The 23,311-nt window shown below is 37.9% G+C and overlaps 1 protein-coding gene and 1 pseudogene across 1 annotated transcript; both read right to left on the reverse strand.

The window, feature by feature from the left end:
* Positions 1-942: 942 nt before the first annotated feature.
* Positions 943-3,045, reverse strand: LOC120141684. Its single transcript, XM_039156480.1, has 2 exons — positions 2,966-3,045; positions 943-1,732 (listed from the first exon to the last, which is right to left on the reverse strand). The coding sequence occupies exon 2, from the start codon at positions 1,726-1,728 to the stop codon at positions 1,237-1,239; it is 492 nt and encodes a 163-aa protein (XP_039012411.1). The 5' UTR covers positions 1,729-1,732; positions 2,966-3,045; the 3' UTR covers positions 943-1,236.
* A 12,633-nt stretch (positions 3,046-15,678) lies between these two features.
* Positions 15,679-20,759, reverse strand: LOC120141785 (annotated as a pseudogene).
* Between the last annotated feature and the right edge of the window lie 2,552 nt (positions 20,760-23,311).

Below are 23,311 nucleotides of genomic sequence, written 5' to 3' on the forward strand. Positions count from 1 at the left end.
AATCCGGGAGCATCCAAACACCATATCAACCAAGATTTAACCAAAAAATCAACCAAAACCAAGCAAAACCGAGAGAAAATTAACTGAAATATAAACCCGAGCTTACCCACGCCGACGACGAGGAAACCAGCGGCGACGACTAGACCCACTGGTTGGGTTTTGAGAGGACGGCGATGGGGAGTCTAGATGAGGTGTCTATGTGGTTAACCTATGGCTGGAACGACCGGAAACTACGAGAAATCGAGGGGATAAAAATGAGTTTTCGGTGAAGCTTTCAAACGTCTCTCCCTGATGAACGGCGGCGATTGGTGGAGAGTAGCTGGCAGGGGTTGGTTCATGGTGGCCTGGCGTGCCTGATGGGGGTGGTCATGATGAATACCGATCAACGATGGCGATGACACGAGGCGAGGAGAACCAAACAATTTCCTTCCAAATTGCGGCAAATGGTGGGCGAATCGGTGAATTGTGGGTTGGGGTTGGATTGGCGGTTGACGCTGACGACGATGATGATGCACTCCACTGTCGGGCGGATGTGGTTCATTAGAGCTTCGACAGTGACGGGGGGTTTTAGAGGGACGAATTTGTGAAGCTTGTAAACATTGGGGATGATTTCTACTGGAAAAATGAATGGTTTTTTTTGGGGTCTTAAGGAATATTTTAAGATTAAAAATTTTAAATAAAATATTGAATAGTGCCCTAGCCTAAATGGCTAAGGCATGGCACCTCTTTACTTTCAATAGTACACGGGTTCAAAGCTTTTAAACCTCATATATTTTATTTATTTTATTTCCAAACTTTACCATTTAAGTCTCTAAATTACTTAAACAAATTCTAGCCCAAGATTGGGGTGTGACACTGTCAGCCTATCAGGTTTTAAAAACAATAATATATGTGCGTGTGCATCTACATATGAATGTCACATACGGGTGAAAATAACATGCCATGCATCAAAAAACTATACTCCTGGTGTAGCAAACCTTGCAGCACTTTCAGCCCCAATATCATCTCCTCCCTCGGTATTACTTGCTAGACTTATTGATTCATCCGGATCAAAGAAATCTTCACTGTCACATCTATCCAAGTTCAATGGTCCAATCTTCAGCACAGAAGCATCCATAGGTAAACCATTATTTATTTGGCTGCTTTCAACTTCACAATTATAGCTCCCAAATTCACCATCATGGAAATCATTCATGTGCTCCTGAATGGAACCACCATGGAAAGTGTTTTCAAGCTCTATGATAGCTCTATGATGATAGGACAACTATGGGCGGCACCATTCTCATGTTCCTCTTCATTAGGTTTAGGAATGCTAAAGAAAACAAAACCATCCTTCAGTCGATCAACAGATTTGCTCTCTGCCAATTTTCCTTCTCCATTAATCTCATCGTCTTCAAGGGTTTTTTCCCGAGGTGACACATTGTCCTCGGAAAAGCTCTTCGAAAGGTGAGGCGCACGACACTTGTGATTGATGATGTAAGGAGGAGAAAAAGAAGTTGGTGAATCGGGTAGTGGGGTTGCCTCAGGAGTAGCATAGAGGGAAGGTGATATTTGGGGGAGAATAAACTTCCTTGTTGCCGATGTATTGCTGCTCCTATCCATCTTTGAGTTAGTAATAGGCTTGGGCTTGGGGATTGGTGGTTTTAAATTAGGACCCGAGTCCTCAACAAACCTGGAGGCTCCAGGTTCTAACAACCTACCCAAAGCTATAGCAGTAAATGTTGCCATGGCGCTGCATGATCAAACAACAAAGCTGAAGTCACTAAACTACACATCATTTTCTTAGGAGAAGAACCTCAAGGAAAGGCAACAAAGAGAATCCAAGTGTTGCTACATTTGAAAACATTATACTTTTCATTGATTTGAGACATTCAACCAATTATGCTTAAAGTTGTCAACTTTTAGTTGTAACAACTAATTAACCACACTTTTCTACAATAACAAAGAATATTATCTGCACATTAATGCTTGTAAATACTTGCAAAGGCAACGAAGCAACTCTCATTGTTGTGACATCTGAAAACAATTTACTTTGATGAACCTGAGAAAATTCAATCAATTAAGCATAAAGTTGTTAACTTTTAGCTGTAACAAATAAGCCACAAGGCACAAAATTTGTAAGATAACAAGGAAAATAATGGAAAATCTAAATTTCAAACAGAAAACAAAATCTCATCATTGCTACACTGGGAATGTTTTACTTTAATGAACTTGATAAAATTCAATCAATTAAGCTTAAAGTAACAAACTTTTAGTTGTAACAACTAAGCCACAACTTTTGTATGATAATAAGGAAAATAAAGGATAATCTAAAATTCAAGCATCAGTACTGGGAAACAGTTTTGCTCATTTTGAATCAGAAATTATATAGCTAAATAAATCCTATGTACAAATAGACACTGAAAAAGTGAACCCAAAAATAATGATGTTATATAGAGCTAAACTGAACTCACGAGAATTCATCTTGATTTTAATATCAGATGTACAGAACCGAAACTCAAGAATTTCTGAAAATGCAGTATGATTATGTGTTAACTAATTCAAACAGAACGAAAATTGAAGGGAGAAGGGGGGAGGGGTTGTTTTTCTTTAACATGCAATCTACTTTCTATGTTAACTAGTTCATAATTAAATGAAAAACTTTTTAAAAAATTACAAACTGAGAAATAACACGGGCACCAAGCCGATACTAAAGAAGGAAAAAATTATTTAATTTCCTATCTTACTTAACAACGAATTTTTGCAATAAATAAAAGCCTTGAACAATTCGGAACTACATATTTCTTTTCAAAGCTTCGTTTAGAAGATGATAAAAACAACGCATCGATAACAATACAGAGCTATTAAGATCAGCTAATTCAAAAACTTGAGAAAACATTTCAAAATTACGAAAAACCTAAACATCAATAAGAATGGCTTCCATAGATACCAAAAAAGGGAAAAAAAAAGAAAGGAAATTCATTACCTTAAATACTAATAAAGAGAAAATCCTTCTACAAGTAACGCCTAGCGTGAGCGGCGGTGATAGTGGTCGAGAAGGTGTCGACGGCGGCGCACCGATAGAGAATTGGAATAAGAAAATGAAGATTAAAGATCACCTTCACTTCCGCAAATATTCGAAACGTTTGCTATGTCTGTGCTCTAGCTGCGAATTACTAAAGTGCCGAATGTAACCTTGATTGTAGGTGAAATTGAGGATCAAAGGGGAAGGGACAGTTTCGGGATTTGGTATATATGTCTGTACGAATTCTTACCGCTCCAAACTGTTCGGAAGATAGAGGAATGTCAACTTGCCGTTTTGTGAAATAATATGATGTCGTTTAGGAGCAAGCCGCAAAATTAAGCAGACGTTAAAGCAAATTTCTTGTATAATAAATATTTGGTTTCCAATTAAATTAGGTACTTTGTGAGTGTATAAATGTGTTATTACTTTATATGTAAGTTATGTAAATTAAGTTATTTTATGTTTATTTTAATTTTAAATACTAAAATTTAGAATATTAGTTTTAAATTTTTTTAAATTTAAATTTAAATAATAAATTTATGTCATATGATACTAAATCTTAAATCATATATGTGTCATTAAAATATATAGACTTGCATAAAATTTATGTATTAAATAATTTTTTTTATATATAAGTTATTATTTCATATGCAGACTATGTACTTTTTTTACACACAGTTATATTTTACTCCAAAACTTAAAATATAATATTCTTTACTTAATATTTTAAACTTTAAACCTTAAATTCTAAATAACAACTTTAATCTAAATTATAAACCTTAATTAGACTCTTATACTCTAAAATAAATAGACTTATGTAGACTAAAATTTACGCAACTTACATGTTAGACAATATATATATATATATATATATATATATATATATATAAATTCAGTATCAATATAAATTATAAACAATATAATAATATTTTAACAAAAAGATAATTATTTTATGTTGACAGTGTAAAAGAAGATATAAGACTTAAACATTAATTTTTTTATAAAAAAAATTAAAATATATAACGCTAGATATTAATAGGTCACATGACGTGATTGAAACTCAATTAAAAAATATTTTGTCACCGTCAATGTAGGAAATAATAATATTTAATTATATTGATTTATATGTATTAATAAATTGTAATTAAATTTATTTTATGAGAAAAAATCATTTTACACTTAATTTAAGGTGGCTGTCGTAGCCGTCTTTTGGTTTGGGCCCCGGAATTGGGCTTCGACTTGAATAATTGGGTTAGAGTCGCCACCGACCAGTTTAAAACGAATTTAGGTGGGTCGGACACCATCTTACCGGATCTGCGTTGTACTAAAAATGTGTCGGGTTCGGGAGTCGGTTACGGTCAAGGAAGGATTAGCACCCTTGAACCGCCCTTTCGGTACCAATTAATTTAGCGGTTGTCTTTAGTTGCGAAAATTTAAAATTTAAATTAAAATTTAAACTACCAGATTCAAATTGCTTACCTTTGATCGATTAAAATTACCACTGAAAATGTCAAAAAAATGTTAGGGGGTAAAATAATAATTAAATATCAAATAGATAAATGAATAAAAAAACAAAACAATAGAAGAATAAGAAATAAAAAAAAACGAAATTGAATATAAAAAGGTTTTAAGAAATAATAATAAAAAATGGATGTTAATTAGTGACCAAAATAAAACCTGTATAAAATCTTGGGCCAAATTCAAAAATATATAACTTGGGGACTAAAATATAAGCATAATAAATTAGAATTCCAAATTAAAATACTAAAAAATGAAATTCAGTGACCAAAGTACAAATATGATAAAATATGATGGCCGAGGACAGAGTTTACCCCTCACGAAATTACACCGGAGTCCCTCCTTGCAAAACGACGTAGTTTTGCTATCGTTATATATGCCCGTTTCCAAGGCCAAAATGACCCTTGGCCATTTCTCACTTTGCTCTTTCTCTCCTCAACGACAGAACCATATGTTCTCTCGCCTCTCTCTAACCCGGCCAAGATTCGGCCGCCACCACCGATGGTAAACCGCCGCGCCGGCCACCATACCGGCTACCGCTGGCGGTGGCTGGAAAAACCACTTAGCCCGAAACACTCGCCTTGTCACTCTAAACCCCGATCCGAAGCCCGTTTCCCCTAAAGGGACCCCAAACGGCATAGATCTACGCCTAAAGTTCGGGTCTTTTACCTTAAAACCGATGCCCTTTGGTTTTCCAATAGCTTCTCCGAGGCCTTTGGTTGGTACTTCGGTTTTGTGTATTTGGTTTTGTTCGACCTTTGTTGTTGGTCGATTTGTTTACTGTTTTTGTGGGTTCTCGATTGTTGGTATTTTGGTGGTTTTTGTGTTGATGGTCTTTGTGATGTTATGGGTTCTTGGTTTCCCGTGGCCGATGTTCTCTCGGTTCTGTGATTCTTGATGGTTGGTTTGTGATGGCTCTGTGTGTGGTGTTCTCGATGGGTTATCTCTGTTCTGTGGTTGATGGTACGGTGGCTTTGAGCCCTCGACTTACTGTGATCCCTCCCCCTGTTTCACCGTGGTGGGATATTTATACCCACCCCACCGGGGGTCTGCTCCGATGATAACAGTAACGTGCTCGTGGTTAGTTGGCCGGGGATTTATGGATGGGTCAGTCCCGATCTTCTCGGCCGGAAATCTCGGTGGCCGGTGTGACTGACCCTTGACCTCCTTGGCTTACGCGGCGCCTGTTGAACATACGTTGGAACCCTAATCTGAGCTCTGGGTTGGGTCAGGCCCAACTTGGCTCACTTGGACCCCAAAATGGACCTAGACAATTAAAATGAAAATAAAATTAATAAAAATAAATAAATAAAAATGATAATAATAATAATATAAAATATTTTCTAAAAACTATATAATATATATTTTCAAAAGTATTTTAAAAGTATATATTTTATATATTTTTTTAAAATCGTTTTCAAAATTATATAGTTTTCAAAAATGTTTTTTTAAAATTATATATTATAAGTTTTCAAAATGATTTCAAAACTATATAATATATATATGTTTTCAAAATGTTTCTTTTTAAAAATTATATTTATTTTCAAAATGTTTTGAAAACCATATAATATATATTTTCAAAAACGTTTTAAAAACTATATATTATATTTATTTTCAAAGTGTTTTAAAAACTATATAATATATAAATGTTTCAAATATGTCTTCAAAACTATATATATTATATATATGTATATATATAAAAAATAAATAAAAAAATGAGACGAAATGGGTGTCTACAGCTGCCCCTCTTTGTCCTTTTTCGTGGAACGAATTCGTGGAACGAAAAATAGGACAAAGAAGAAAAAAAACACAAATTTTTGTCCGGTGGAGTTGAAGATTGAATAGAATAACTCCCTGTCGAATGGGGTTATGAATGGCTCATTCGTAGCGAAGTCGAGTCCATCTCGAAATGATATGGAATTGAAACGTAGTTTAAAATTTGAATCCGGATGCGGCTTCTTGTTGCCCAATTGTAGTCAACTTCGGTCTTCTTCTCGATTTAAAGATCTTGGTTCAAAAATTCGACAGAAAAAAATAATTCTTTGACTCCACCATGTGGTTGATAGGCCCTCGAGCTGAATGAAACCTAACTCACAAGGTCTTCGTTGACAGATAGCTTCTCTTGACTTAAGCTAAGCTGCCGGAAAACAGTTTTTTTGTCACCAAGGCGCAATTAACCCAGGTCTTCTCCTTAACTTGAAAACCTAGATTGCAGCCGAACAGTAGTGTGATTGAGGTGTTATCAAGCTGAATAGAATCGAACTCGACAATTTTATTGACAGATAGCCCTTCTTGCCTTAAGCTATGCTGCAAATGATGGGCCTTGGAGCTAAGTGAAATTGAACTCAAAGGTCTTTTGTTGGCAGACAACCCTTCTAGACTTAAGTTGTGCTGCAAATGATATGCCCTCGAAGCTGAGTGTAATCGAACTCGGGGGTCTTTGGCAGATAGCCCTTCTCGACCTAAGCTATGCTACAAATGATGTGCCGTTGAGCTGAGCGTAGTCGAACTCAAAGGTCTTTTGTTGGCAGACAACCCTTGTAGACTTAAGTTGTGCTGCAAATGATATGCCTTGGAGCTGAGCGTAGTCGAACTCGAAGGTCTTTTGTTGGCAGACAACCCTTGTAGACTTAAGTTGTGCTGCAAATGATATGCCTTGGAGCTGAGCGTAGTCGAACTCGAAGGTCTTTGGTTGACATATAACCCTTCTCGACTTAAGTTATGCTGCAAATGATGTGCCCTCGAAGCTGAGTGTAATCGAACTCGGGGATCTTTGGCAGATAGCCCTTCTCGACTTAAGCTATACTACAAATGATGTGCTGTTGAGCTGAGTGTAGTCGAACTCAAAGGTCTTTGGTTGGCAGATAACCCTTCTCGACTTAAGTTATACTGCAAATGATGTGCCCTCGAAGCTGAGTGTAATCGAACTCGGGGGTCTTTGGCAGATAGCCCTTCTCGACTTAAGCTATGCTGCAAATGATGTGCCTTGGAGCTGAGCGTAGTCGAACTCAAAGTTCTTTGGTTGGCAGATAACCCTTCTCGACTTAATTTATATTGCAAATGATGTGCCCTCGAAGCTGAGTGTAATCGAACTCGGGGGTCTTTGGCAGATAGCCCTTCTCGACTTAAGCTATGCTGCAAATGATGTGCCTTGGAGTTGAGCGTAGTCGAACTCAAAGGTCTTTGGTTGGCAGATAACCCTTCTCGACCTAAGCTATGCTGCAAATGATGTGCCTTGGAGCTGAGCGTAGTCGAACTCAAAGGTCTTTGGTTGACAGATAACCCTTCTCGACTTAAGTTATACTGCAAATGATGTGCCCTCGAAGCTGAGTGTAATCGAACTCGGGGGTCTTTGGCAGATAGCCCTTCTCGACTTAAGCTATGCTGCAAATGATGTGCCTTGGAGCTGAGCGTAGTCGAACTCAAAGGTCTTTGTGGCAGGTAGCCCTTCTGGCCTTGAGCTAAGCCTGAGCTAGTCTAGGAAAACCTACTGATAAATTCTGGCAGCCGGATATCTTCCGTCGTGGAATTGAAATCTGGCTTGAAAGTGTTGCTCATGGTGAGTTTGAGTCGAACTGGATTTGATCTGAATTGGTTCTCGAACCTATCTGAAATTGGTCTTGAGATGTCAAGTCGGGTGAGGTGTAGCTTCTCACTGCTGAGTTAAGCAACCACCATCATTCTTTAAAGGCACTTTTGAATCGAGTATCCTTCATCCTGAAGTCGAAACTTGACTTGAAAAGCTGTAAAAATCTTATATGTTAAAATGATGAATGTGATGCATCTAGGTATGTCTAAGATGCATGGAATATGGATGAATTATGCTTTATTTCTTGGACTGAAGTCTCATGTTTTGTCTGCCAATCTGGTCCATGGAATCGATCGTGCCCCCATCCTCTTTTCGAGCTTTTGGCTTTACAGACCTTTCAAATATGAGACTGTCCTGTTTGAAAATGTTTTTCTCTTTTTCTTGTTTTAGGAGAGAAAATGATAAAAATGCTGTAAAATATTGTTCGCAATTGAATCAAATTGTAAACGTGAGTTCAAAGACTATCAAAGGAATCAAGAGCCCTTTTAATGTTTCAGAGTTACAATTCTTTGAAAAATGTTCAAATGGATGAGTTGGCTTTAGGTTGGCCTCCTTTCTAAGGTTTTGGTAACCCAAAATGTCATTTTTTGAAATATCAAACCATGCTTTGGCATTTCATTTGGGTGCGGACAAAATGACGCAACTAGAATGACCAATTACTAGACATTTTATTTCGGTCCTCTGAAATATTCTATTTGTTCAAGCTTTGTAGGCTCCTCTAACAAAGGCAGTGCAAAAAATATCGGTCTAAAAATGAAATTCTTAAGTGCTCGTGTGTAGTTGACTATAACAGGTGTTCCTTAACTCCCTTAGTCCAACATTACCGAAAATTTCTTGCACAGATAAATTTGATTTAATTTACCATTGTCTGGCTAGCTGAATCCATAAAGCCGGGGCGTTTAACCAATTGCTTTAGATGGACAACTTAATATTATAATCACTCTTATCAAGTTAACTGAAGGGTTCATCTCATCATAGAGTCTTCAGCCTGACAAAAGCAGTGGAGCAAACACCGAATTGCCAAGTGTCCGAGCAATGTCATGGTTTGAACGTAATCTACTCATAAGGCCAGGGCTTTCAAGTTTCCTCTATAACCAATTACCTTAGCGGAATAGCTCAGTTTTTACGGATTTAATTTCTTAAGATTGTCAAGAAGAACCTGTCATAGTCTAGGTGTTTTTGAAAGTCAAGGAATCTCATCTTTAGAGTTCAATTTTCAAGCAACTAACCTAAACTGGATTCACCTACTCGACTCTTTCATTTGTAAAGATCATCGTCATTGAACGTCTTAAATAAAAAAACATAGTAATTGTCATATGCCAATGATGCCCCATGTTTTCCGCACCTTATGAAAGGAAAAGGTTATATTGGTTAATTGCAAGAGTAGGGTATGGTGTTTGAGTGTATATTCTGGGTAAGGTCAAAGTCCTTGTTTTTAAAACATGTTACTTCGTCAAAGATCTGTAACTTTGAACCATTTACAGAGTTTCTTAATTCAGATGATATTCAAAGAATTGCGAGTTTGCAAATGTGATTCATTGCTTACAATCTTTAAAGTAGCATAAATTTATTCAATATCCAAGAAAGTTCATAAACAAGTCCAAAAAAAAAAACAAATTCAAACAAGATGTCTCAAAATTGAATAAGGCCTCATCAGGATGCCCCACTTGCCATGATTCTTTCTGCTTTAGGAGTGTCATTGCTTTCATCGTAAAATTCCAGCTCTTTCCTGTCCATCATTAGTTGGATCAAGGCTCTAAATTCGGCACATTCTTGTACATCATGTCCATCTTCATTGTGATAACAACAATAACTGTCACTTTTGGAATCTGATGTGCTAAGATGTGGTGCAAGAAACCCCGCATTTATCATTTGCCTCCATACCCAAGCAAGAGGTGCCTTCAATTCGGAAACTCTGGTTTTGGCCTTTTTACCCTTTTCCTCGGTGACGGCACTTTCCTTATTCTCTTCATGATTTGGTTGGGGGTTTTGTGCAACGTGGGGTGATTCTAAATTATTAAAATGAATCCAACCCCTGTTGCGCATCCTTTGGATAACCCTCTTAAAGGGGAGGCAATTTTCGATAGCATGCCCCGGAACACTGCCATGATATTCACAATGCGCATTTTTGTCATACCACCTGGGGTATGGGGGCTTTAGAGGTGTCTCGGGATAGGGTGACACCACATGTGCGTCAAACAGTTGTTGGTAGAGCTCCTTGTATGTCATGGGAATGTGATCAAAATGCTCTTTTTCTTTCCTTTGTTTTTGCCTACAAAAGGGTGCAACTGGAAACGACTTTGAAATGTTGATGATCTCTCTTTCTTTCTTCTTCGGGGGAGGCTTTCCACCCGTTCTACCTCCTGGGTTAATGGTAATTTCTACCCTCGTTGTTTTGACCTCTTCTTCAAATTTCAGAATGCGATAACTATCCGAATTATCTTGAAGTCCTGGTAAGATTCTGGGCGAGACAACCACTTGCGGGGTAAGTGGCATGGTTACCCCTTCCGATGAGCCTGCCCCAGGCACACTTGTATGACGTAACCCAACTAACTTGGCAACGATCTGATCGATCAAGGATTCTTGGCCTTTCGTGATTGCATCTAGGGTACTCTGGCTATTCTGATTTATCTTTTCTTCTAACTCTCTCTGGAGCTTCAACATGTTCTCCTCGATTTGTGTAATTATGGCTTCCATCATCTTCTTCTTCAAACGAGTGTTATGCGGATGGGGTGTGTCCAACACTTGAGGCGGTGTATCCAGTATTTGCTCCTTTTGATGAACATGTATATGTTAGTTAATGTGAATGCAAAGAAAAATGACAAATGCAACATATGTCTAGATGCATAATGCATGCAATGTTCGAGGCATTGATCCAAAAAATGTGTCTGTTACTAGAAATAATCCTTATTGGGGACAAAAGTGTTTTATCTTTTAAGAGACAAAAAATATTCTGACAGCTTCTAACATGTCGACTAGTCTTCTGCCTTCATCCGTCATCAGTTGAATAACCTGTCGAATCGCTCTGGCTTCTCTGGATGAACAGTGCAAATGACGAGTTGTTTTCCCTAAAAAAAAGTCTTAAAGGACTGCACCTCCGGCATTTATCTTTCGTTGAGCCTGTTCCCAACAAATACGTCATTAGAGCCCTTAATTGATAGGAACTATGTTAAGTCCATTTGTCTGTTTCTTGAATTCGTCAGTAATGGTCTCCCATTTCAGTTATCATTTTGCCATTGTCGTCTTTGAAGTGACTCCTAAGATCAGTGGTCTTTATCTTTCCCCTGCAACTTCTGCCAGTCAGTTCTTCAAAGATAGACTTTCATTGTGCTTGATGTAGACCCGGTTCATTGAGTCATTTATAATGCAGTATAGTGATATACTCTTCAATCGCGGGCACCACGTCTTCTGGATTAAATGTGACACATAGTCTCCTTGTAGACTGTCCTCTGCATTTTCATCTCTTGTATTACAACCCCTTTGTCCATTAATGCAGATTATTCATGTTTAGCAAACACGTTTTTGCTGGATCAACACCTCTTTTAAATGATGCAAGGGATGAAAATAAAGTGAAAGAGGAAAAAAAAGTTAGTGAGGTAAATATAATCATGAAAAATAAAAGTCCTACCCCACATGATATCTACCCGAACATGCTTAATATTCCTACTCGGACATGATTTCTATCCCGTATGCTAATTTCAAATAAATCCTAACCGCATATTTGTCTAGTTCGCATGCTTTGAACATAAAATAATGCAGGAAACGAAACAGCCTAGGGTTTGGAATGAGGTTTTGGGGTGGGCTCTAATTCCCTGCACTCTCCCGGTTTAGGTTCTAAAAAACGATACTCGAGTTCTCCTTGCCAGTGCCCCCTTGGGCTTGCCAGACCCTTAGTCCTAAGCCCATTACAAGCTTGCATGGACTAAGTTAAATTCGAGGGGACACATTCCCTTATGTCTATGCGGAGAATAAATTCACACGAAGACATAAGGTATATGAATCCCGAAAGCTACTTGCTAGGCATATGCGGTGAATAAATTCACACGAATGCGTCGCTTTCACCCCCACTTAAATAGGGTTTGGAGCTCGGGTATAGAGCCTGGGATGAAAACTTTTGAAAAATCTGAAATCATTAAAAAATGTTAGTACAACTATTTATTTGAAAAATAATCAAAGGTAAATAACTGGAATCGAATAAATAAATTTAAATTTACCATTTTCGCATAAAAAGACAACCGAAAATTAATTTCGGCCTGACTCACTTACCTGTCCCCAGCAGAGTCGCCAAGCTGTCATAGCCGTCTTTCGGTTTGGGCCCCGGAATTGGGCTTCGACTTGAATAATTGGGTTAGAGTCGCCACCGACCAGTTTAAAACGAATTTAGGTGGGTCGGACACCATCTTACCGGATCTGTGTTGTACTAAAAATGTGTCGGGTTCGGGAGTCGGTTACGGTCAATGAAGGATTAGCACCCTTGAACCGCCCTTTCGATACCAATTAATTTAGCGGTTGTCTTTAGTTGCGAAAATTTGAAATTTAAATTAAAATTAAAATTACCCGATTCAAATTGCTTACCTTTGATCGATTAAAATTACCAATGAAAATGTCAAAAAATGTTAGGGGGTAAAATAATAATTAAATATCAAATAGATAAATGAATAAATAAAAACAATAGAAGAATAAGAAATAAAAAAAACGAAATTGAATATAAAAAGGTTTTAAGAAATAATAATAAAAATGGATGTTAATTAGTGACCAAAATAAAACCTGTATAAAATCTTGGCCAAATTCAAAATATAACTTGGGGACTAAAATATAAGCATAATAAATTAGAATTCCAAATTAAAATACTAAAAATGAAATTCAGTGACCAAAGTACAAATATGATAAAATGATGGCCGAGGACCGAGTTTACCCCTCACGAAATTACACCGAGTCCCTCCTTGCAAAACGACGTAGTTTTGCTATCGTTATATATGCCCGTTTCCAAGGCCAAATGACCCTTGGCCATTTCTCACTTTGCTCTTTCTCTCCTCAACGAGAGAACCATCTGTTCTCTCGCCTCTCTCTAATCCGGCCAAGATTCGGTCGCCACCACCGATGGTCAACCGTCGCGCCGGCCACCATGCCGGCTACCGCCGGCGGTGGCCGGAAAAACCACTTAGCCCGAAACACTCGCCTTGTCACTCTAAACCCCGATCCGAAGCCCGTTTCCCCTAAAGGGACCCCAAACGGCGTAGATCTACGCCTAAAGTTCGGGTCTTTTACCTTAAAACCGATGCCCTTTGGTTTTCCGATAGCTTCTCCGAGGCCTTTGGTTGGTACTTCGGTTTTGTGTATTTGGTTGTGTTCGACCTTTGTTGTTGGTCGATTTGTTTACTGTTTTTGTGGGTTCTCGATTGTTGGTATTTTGGTGGTTTTTGTGTTGATGGTCTTTGTGATGTTATGGGTTCTTGGTTTCTCGTGGCCGATGTTCTCTCGGTTCTGTGATTCTTGATGGTTGGTTTGTGATGGCTCTGTGTGTGGTGTTCTCGATGGGTTATCTCTGTTCTGTGGTTGATGGTACGTTGGCTTTGAGCCCTCGACTTACTGTGATCCCTCCCCCTGTTTCACCGTGGTGGGATATTTATACCCACCCCACCGGGGGTCTGCTCCGATGATAACGGTAACGTGCTCGGGTTAGTTGGCCGGGGATTTCGGGATGGGTCAGTCCGATCTCGGCCGGAAATCTCGGTGGCCGGTGTGACTGACCCTTGACCTCCTTGGCTTACGCGGCGCCTGTTGAACATACGTTGGAACCCTAATCTAAGCTCTGGGCTGGGTCAGGCCCAACTTGGCTCACTTGGACCCCAAAATGGACCTAGACAATTAAAATGAAAATAAATTAATAAAAATAAATAAAAAAAATGATAATAATAATAATATAAAATATTTTCTAAAAACTATATATATATTTTCAAAAGTATTTTAAAAGTATATATATATATTTTTTTAAAAACGTTTTCAAAATTATATAGTTTTCAAAATGTTTTTTAAAATTATATATTAAGTTTTCAAAATGATTTCAAAACTAATAATATATATGTTTTCAAAATGCTTCTTTTTAAAATTATATTTATTTTCAAATTGTTTTGAAAACCATATAATATATTTTCAAAAACGTTTAAAAACTATATATTATATTTATTTTCAAAGTATTTTAAAAACTATATAATATAAATGTTTCAATATGTCTTCAAAAATATATATTATATATATGTATATATAAAAATAAATAAAAAAAATGACGAAAATGGGTGTCTACAGTGGCGTTTGGTTCGCTAGAATGTTTCTGAGGGAATTGGAATCTGTGAAAAAATTGGAATATGTCAGGAAATGGAATCTGAATCTGAAACTTGTTTGGTTGGTAGGAAATTGAATTGGAATTCAATTCTATATTCTGTTTGGTTCACAAACATGTCAGATGAATTTGATTTCAGTAATGTAAAATGACAAAATTGCCCTTCTTATTTTTTTGCTTTATTTTAGTTTTTATAACTTACATGTAGCAATACATTATAAAAATTTTAAAAATATTAAATTTTCATTTTATTGATTGATTATTCATTTCAATAAATTATAAAAATCATGCTAATAAACATCATAAGTTAAAATCATCGTAATTAGGGATGGCCATGGGTTGGGTCGGGTCGGGTTTTTGGTCCACCCGACCCGACCTGAGAACAAGGGAACTTCCACCCGAGACCCGACCCGACCAAAATAAAGTTTCATCCGACCCGACCCGACACGAAATAATAAAAAAATTATTTTTATTCAATAAAAACAGTGACTTAATTGAAGAAAAAAATTATATATTGAGAGATATTATTGTAATTATTCCTAAATCCGAACCCAACCCGAATATTACACTTAAAAAACTCGACCCGATCCCGAAATTTAAAAAAAAAAATTCCAACCCGGATACCAAAAGATTGATGAGGGTAGTATGGTCAAATTTCACATTCCCTCCTCCAAAAGATTTCAATTTCATCATGTTATGCATGGAATTTACTTTCCCTCATTTGATGGAATTGGATTTCAATTCTCCCTTTGAAAATTTGAACCAAACATGGGAAAGTGATAGAATTGAATTTCAATTTTCCCTAATTCCAAGGGATTTCAGCGGACCAAACATCACCTAAAATTATTTTATGTAGTTATAATTTTTTAATAAGATAATAAATGTAAATTTTTAATCAATTAAATATTTTTATTATATTTATCTAAAATATTATATTTATTTATATTTAAGCCTAAAAGTTTTAAAGTCCAATAAATAATTAACATTTAAATTTATTCCACATTTGACTTCATAATCTACACAAAATAGAATCTGAAATACAACCAAATAATCGAAACACTTTAACTCGAATCTACTTTAAAAATTTTATATTAATCCAAATAATCGAAATATTAATTATTTTCGAAATGAATTTTTTGACTTTAACTCGATCAGATCAAATTCACACCACTATTTGCACCTGCTTCCTTGGGCTTAAATGGTTGAATTACACTTGCATACGAATTACATGCTGTAGAAATATAGAAAAATACAATATATTACAAGCTAACAAGGTAAAGTTTACAACAAAATGTTTTAACTGTAATGGATCAATTGGAATCCATACTTAAATGAGACTGCATTACCGCTCTTCTGAATTGAATTTGTTCCAAGCTTCCTGAGATGTAGGACCAACAAGAAGTGAGTGTTATACAACAAAATTAAAAATGTCAATTGAATAAATCACCCTTATCGACTACAAATGTTAAAGGACTCATCATTCATGGCCTGAACCAAGTTTCCAAAGGGAAGTGACGGACTGGTAGTCAGTAACTGACCTTTAGAAGATCGAAGACCTTTTCGCAAATGTATTTCTGATGAATACTTGCACCCCGTTGCTGTAACTTGTCAGGATGAACACAAAGAGTGGCTTTTCGGTAAGCTTTCTTTACGGCAGCTGAAGTTATAACTTCAGTCAGTGGAATTGGCTGCCAACCACTGTCAGGCCCAAGGATCTATCAAACGAAGAAAGCTGGGTTTTAACTTGTAATAAATCGTACATTTAATGGGTATCATACTCAAAATTCAGGGTATCAAAGTAGCTTAGCAATAAGAAAATTAGATAGATCAACAACTCCAATGGCTTTGAACGATGCTAGCCTAAGCATTAAGGCTACTAAATGATCTAGTAAACAAAGAAAATTATCATAAAAGCTTGAGTGAACAAATTCAGGATACTGTAACATACATATTGCAAAGTTGAAAGCAATGCACGCAGGTTTCCTTCTTTCCCACTCGACCACCTCTTGACATCAGCATCAAGAGTTTCTGCTAATCTCTGCAAATAGAAAATGAAAAACAAAATAGTCAGTGAGGAATGCAAAAGACGTTGTAATCATGTATTATCACAGGTGAGAACACCAAAGAATACATTTCTTTCCGCTTGCTCTCTTTGAGCAAGAAGATTACGCATGTTCTTTTCTTCAAGAGCTTTTGCCTGCAAAAATCAAAAGCTAGATGTTATTATGATATGCATAAAAAAAATCCAGTTTTGGTAGGAAGAAGAAGAAATCATACCGCACGTTCAGCTGTTCGTTGATATCTCTCCGGCTTAACTCTGAGCTGATTCACCTTCATGTACATAAAGGAACTTTGTTCAGTAGCAGAAAGCAAACCACAATTCTTTTTGTTTATTCTCTACGGGTAATCTTAAAAAGCGAGTATTAAAAGATACAGTACAGGTACTTCACAAAATAACCTACCATTAAGTAGAGGCATATGGATATCTTAAGCCACCAAAGAACTGTTCTCTGAAATGCTGATCCTTTAAATCCTGACAAATTAAGATCCATTAACATGATGTCTAAAACTACAGATTTCATAAAACACTAAAATTAAGGGAACTTACAGAAGATGAAGTGCTTGTTCTCATCCCACTGTTTCTAGAAGAAGCCGAAAATTATCTGACATAGACCGCTCTCTTGCCTCAAAAGCAGCCCTTTCAGCCATTATCTTCTCCACAGCGCGCTCTCGAGCCTCTGCAGTTGCTCTCTCCACAGCAGCACGCTCTGCTCTAAGCCTAGCTTCCATAGAAGACTTTTCCCTAGCTTCTGCACATGCCTTCTCTAACCTGTCACGTGCCTCTGCCATTGCTCTTTGACGAGCTTCAGCAGTTGCTCTTTCGGCCTTCCCTGCCCTCTCCTGAGCTTCAGCATATTCCCATTCACGAGCTTCAAGAACTTTGCTGTCAACGGCCATCCTATCTTTTTCCCTTTCTCTCTCCCTCTCTCTATCTTCTTCCATCTTTCTAAGCCGTTCACTTTCCAGTTCTCTCTCTCTTTTCAGCCTTTCAGCCTCCTTTTCTTCTGGTGTAAGGCTTTCATTAATATTCTCGTCTTTCCTCTCCATACTCTGACTTATCTTAACCTGGTGAACTGTTCTCTTAGTGCTTCCTTTCCCTTCATTACAGATGCCTTGTAGCCTCCGGCTTCCTTTGAGTTTCAACAGACTCTTTCACCCTTGAGCTGACATATACTTATCCCTGTTTTCTTCTAGAGAGGAAACCTGGGCGTCCTTGATATTCCTTGCTCTTTCCCTCCACCCATAATCAAATTTCAACCCTTGCATGTCATTATTAGAGTCCATTTCCGGAACACTGTTAATGTTCTCAGCATTTCTTACTGGTTGCAATTACAGATTCATCAGCTTTCTTTGCACCATCATTTTGATGACATGAGACTGAGACATCATCCTTTCTAAACTGGTCAAATTATCTTCTAAGACACATGGGTCGTTCCAGATACATTCAACTTTCCATCAACACCACCTTGACCCATTGCTTCCAATTTCCTTCCACTGTCGGTTAATTCAGCCCCCGTCTTTTCACTTTCTATGGATTCTTCAGTTTCTTCCAGCGCATCACAGTTTCGATCATTATTTCCAACCAAATGATTTTCTTGACATTTCTTGATATAATCCATTTTATTTGCCTCATCAGATACCACAGGATCTTCTCCCTCTCCATGCAGATGAGTTTCTCCGGCAGTTTTCTGTTTCTTCTCGTTTTCAACTCTTGCAGTTTGCTGGTAGGCACAGTTTACTCCCAGCAATTTTTCAGTTTCTTCCTGCCCAGCTACTTCTTGATTGACTTCATCTTCTGTCTTGGACCATTTCACTACTTTGCTGTAATCATTTCGTTCAACTGCCTCCTCAAACATTCTATCAATGTTTTCTTTTTCACATGCTTCTTCAAGTCTCTTGCAATCTCTATTTTTTCAAAACTTCCTCAAGCCCTTGTCAATTGCTTCTTTTCACAAGCCTCTTTTAGTTTATTCTCAGTTTTCCTCTCTTTCAATAACCTCCTTTTGTTGCCTCTCATCTTTCCTTGCTCTCTAACCTGCTTTGGTCTTCTCTTGTTTTCATCTTTCTCGCATGCCTCTCTTTGTTTCCTCTCCATCTCTTCCAGTTCAAGAGCCTTCCTCTGTCTCCTCTTATTTTCTTCCTGCAGATGTGCTTGTTTTAGTCTTTTTCATTCTCTATCTGTTCAAGAGCCATTTCCATATCTCTCACTTTCTTCTCGTTCTCGAGCTTTCCTTCACTTTCTTCTCATTCTCTTCTCGCTCACGAGCTTCCTTCAATCTCTTTCATTCTCTTCTCGCTCACAAGCTTCCTTCAATCTCTTCTCATTCTCTTCACGTTCACGAGCTTCCTTCATCTCTTCTCGTTCTTTCTTCTCGTTCACAAGCTTCCTTCTCTTCTTCTCATTCTCTCGTTCAGGAGTTTCTTCAATCTCTTCTCTTTCTCTTCCTGTTCAGCAGCCTCAGTCAGCATCATCTCATTCTCTGCTTGTACAAGAACCATGTTCAAGTTTTATCTCATTTTTCCTGCTTAGAAACTTTCTTCCAGGTTTTCTTGTCATCTACCCTTTCTTGACACCCCTTGATTCTCTTAGGATTTTCAATACTTTTACTAGTTTCTTTCTCCTGCTGCCATGTCTCTTATGTTCCATAGCGTGCCAAATTTCAACTTTATATTCTTTTTCTTGAGCATTCACAGGAATCTCACATTTCCCTAGTTCAACAATTCCAGTTGGTTTTCTTACCATTTTCCAAAGGTTTCTGTGCTGCTAGATTGCCCATTCTCCTCTTGAGATGACTTTACCTTTTTCTCATGCCCTGTAACGCCTACGGGCCTCTTTAGCTTCTTTGCCGCTTTCATGTCTCTTTCACTTTCTCCAGTTCATGGTCTTCCCTAGCAGCTTCAACTTTCTTCTCACTTTCTAGTGGCTCCACTGTTCCAATGCTTGCCTTTTCAGATTTATGGTGAAGCTCAGGAAATCTCATGTTCTGGACAAAACTTCCTTATTGTTTGTCTGCTCAAAACCCATTCTTGATTTATCTGTTCTAACCAATTCAAAAACTGAGTTTCTTCCTGCCAGTTATCAGCCCATCGATTTCTTGAATTCTTGAATCTGTTGGCGTTCCTTCCCATGCTTTTCAACTACAAAACGTTGGGTACAATAAAAAACTTTTCACCTTCCTGTGATTCAGGTGCTGGGGTTTTCACAGCCTTTTGCCTCTCCGCTCTAACAGATATTTTTCATTCCACTGTCTTCTTTTACCTTCATGCCCTGAACTTTATCATCTTTTATATCACTGGACCCATCAATAGCCTTGCTCGTCCTTCCTTCTTACCTTCCATCAGACTTTGAAACAAGTTTTGTAGAGTTTCAATGCCCTCCCTCTTCCTCTCGAGTAGATCTTTTGCACTTTTCAGCTTTGCTTGAGCTTTGTCCATTGCTTCTCTCATAGCAGAAGCAGAGGCCATAGCATGAGCTTGCATCTATTTCAACATCAAAGAAAGGAGGCAAGCTATCACCCGTTCTCCCTCTAGAAGCAGCATGTTGAACACTTCGGCAGTTTTGGTTTTTGACATCAGCAGGTGGTGGAGGTCTAGTGGGAGGCAGGACATCGGATGGCAGAGTCCTTAGGTTGATTTCGGATATTGTTACAAACATCTCATTTGAACACAAGCTTCTCTGGCATCGTCTTTGAGCAGAATCATTTGCAAATGTTTGTTCATCAGCAGTGCAGTTAGAAGGATGGGATACGGTTTTCCGAAGATGTTTCTCTTTGCAACTCCTCCAGTGAACTCAAGCTCAATATCATCCGTCATACGCAACAGTGGATTCTTGTTTTCCGTCTTTTCCAAGGGAGTCTCAATTATATAAGCATATTCAGAATCAGCCTGCAGCTCAGTAACATGTGTAACCCCATTTGACATATCTCTGTTGCTTCTAGGATTAGCTTTATGATACGATATATTGAACTCCATATTGCTTTCGATTGCTCATAATAATCTCCGTCTCCGTTTGAAAAGTACCGAGAATCTCCAGAATGATCCGACCCTTCTGAAAGAGTCTCAGTATCTTCCTGCATCCTATGAGAGGACACAAATAATACCGTCACCAAAATCATACCCCTCAGCATTCAAACACTAGAAATAACCCAGACAGCGGGGCACCTCGAAATATAACATATTGAAGTTTTACAAAAACCCATAGTGTTAATATGCATTTGTTCTTCAAAATAATGTCAACTCAACACCAAAAGTATAAGTAAATAAGAGATTCTTCTATCAGTTTCCACTTCAATGAAGAAGCCAAGATCTAGAAGCCAAGAACAGGTATTATCGCCCTTATAAGAACTAACAAGTATACCAAAATATGAAAGTCAAGCGAAAAGATACAGTTCTTGCCATAGGGCCTCTTAGATTATCCAAAGATCAGCTCTTCGTATGAAGCAACAAAGTCCGAACCGTCAAATCCCCGAAAACTTCGGCGTAGTTGAACCTCGGATTCCGTACATTAAACATTGCCCCGTCGCTGTTGTCTAGCAAGGGCAGATCCAGCACCGGAATCGACGCTCCTCGGGAGGCGTGAAATCCGCCGAAATTTCGGTGTAGTCCTCCGGCCTCGGAGACAAAGTCGGGCCACCACCGGCACCGGACCTCGGCATTCCACCGAAAACGTCGTCGTAAATGGTTTTGCCTGAGAGGTTGGTAGCGCCATTGCTAGCTGTCGTTCGCTTGTTGAGTGTAGCAGTAGCTTGAAGAGCCCCTGCTTGGTTTCCTAGAATGTGAGAAATTTTCCTGAAAATGAAGCTACAAGAATTCTCAACCGAGAACTCTCTTTTGCCTTTTTTGAAAATATATTATTTATATTATGGTTTGTGTTTTCTTCAGCGTTTACAGGAGCCTCTGCATACCGAAAACATAGAGCCAAAGGAGGACGAAAATAAATAAGTATTAAAAATAAATTATAGAAAAGAGCGCGAAATTACCAAAAGGACATGGAATTTACTTTTGATTTACTATAGTACCATTTTAAAATTGTTTATTTTTCCGTAACAATTTTTAAATTAGCAATAATAAATCAATAATAAAATGATATTTTTCCCGAAAAATCACCGTTGACAGGTATATTTATCGATCTAACACCGGTCATATTATATTTTTCGATCTAACACCCGTAGCAGTAAAGCGTGCTCTCTGCCCGCGCTATATGCTGATTTGGCGTCACGTGGGGTATAGCGCGCCCCCTGTACCGCGCTATACGCTGACATGGCTTACACGTGGGTATAGCGCGCCCCTGTTCCGCGCTATACGCCACGTAGGGGTATAGCGTCGCCCCTGCTCAGCGTTATACCTTATAAGAATTATAGTCCGCGCTATACTTTTTATTGAATAATTATATAGCGCGGTGCAGGTACCGCGCCTTATAGGGTTATAATACCCTTCCCTCCCGCTTAAGTTTCTCACATCTCCTCACATCTCTCCTCTAAACTTATAAATTAATACAACAATTCCGTCAACGAGTAATAATTCTGGTAATTTTCTCATATTTAATTTAGAAGTTCCTGCGATTTTTTGTTATAAATTTTGTTATAATTTTTTTATTATACTTATTGTTTATTATGATTATTTGAAAAAATATTATACTAATTATTTTCAATTAATTTTTGAAAAGCAGGAGTATACGTCAAAATAGTTTTGCAGTGCAGGTAATAATATAAAATTTTATTATTTAAATTATTTACGTTGATGTGTAAAAAATTTATTGTGTTATATTTTCGTTCATATATAATTTATTTAATAAGGTTTGTTTCAGTTATTTTTTGCAGATATATATTGCCGCACTTTTAAACTCAAAGAATGACGCGACTTTCAGCTATTGTTTATTATGATGGTGAAATTTGAGAAGATGAAACCGGCGTTGTTTTCGTATCAAATGAGCGTGTTAAAATATCATTCAAGAGAAACATAACTCTTGAGGAGCTGATAACGAAGATTTCGAGGAAGATTCATGTTGGAAGTAGTAGAAGAATGTCGTCGTTGCAATACAGATTTCCAACATCATTGTTGTCATTAACTTATACAGCGTTCGAACTTTCGAACGATGATGATGTTCAAATGATGGTTGAAGCTCAAAGTAATTATTCAGACGCCGCTATTGAGATGTATGCACATTTTGTTCAAGTGCGTGCTGTTCGGGGTCAATCATTAAGCTCCCACTATGGGCTGGCTGAACAAGTTGACAGCCCGACTACAGTAATGTGTAATGATTTTAATGCCATAATGGGGAGACATTCATCAGCAACTCCTTATGATATGTACCGAGGTGGGTCCATGAACAATCCGTATGGCAACACTGCGTTCAGTTCAAGGGAAAGACATTCATCTGCAAATTTCTTTGACCATATGGAGATGTCATCGACTCAACCATCTGTGCAGTTTCCATTTGACACGATGACTTCAAGCTCTAGGGGGAGGCATTCGACTGCGAGCTTTTTCGACGTCAATGTCGATATGCCTTCCAGTTCAAGGGGAATGTGTGCAAGTAGTAAGTTCTTCGACTTAAATATGGAGAGCATGGAGAAACCATCATCTCTACCAGAAGAACCGCTTCGTGAGCCTGGTGCGGATGGTACTGAAACTAGACTATTCATTCACCCAAAATCACCACAATTCAACTCCGATGATGATGAAGTTCAAGGAAATGTGGCACAAACTACCCTCCTGCACACATGTATAAAGCTGATTATGGTGCAATGTACGGGTCAGAATTTACGGATATGCCTCATCTCGGTGACTATGGATATTA

This window comes from Hibiscus syriacus, unplaced genomic scaffold (genome assembly GCF_006381635.1).
Source record: "Hibiscus syriacus cultivar Baekdansim isolate YM2019G1 unplaced genomic scaffold, ASM638163v2 tig00110813_pilon, whole genome shotgun sequence".
Taxonomy (NCBI): Eukaryota; Viridiplantae; Streptophyta; class Magnoliopsida; order Malvales; family Malvaceae; genus Hibiscus; species Hibiscus syriacus.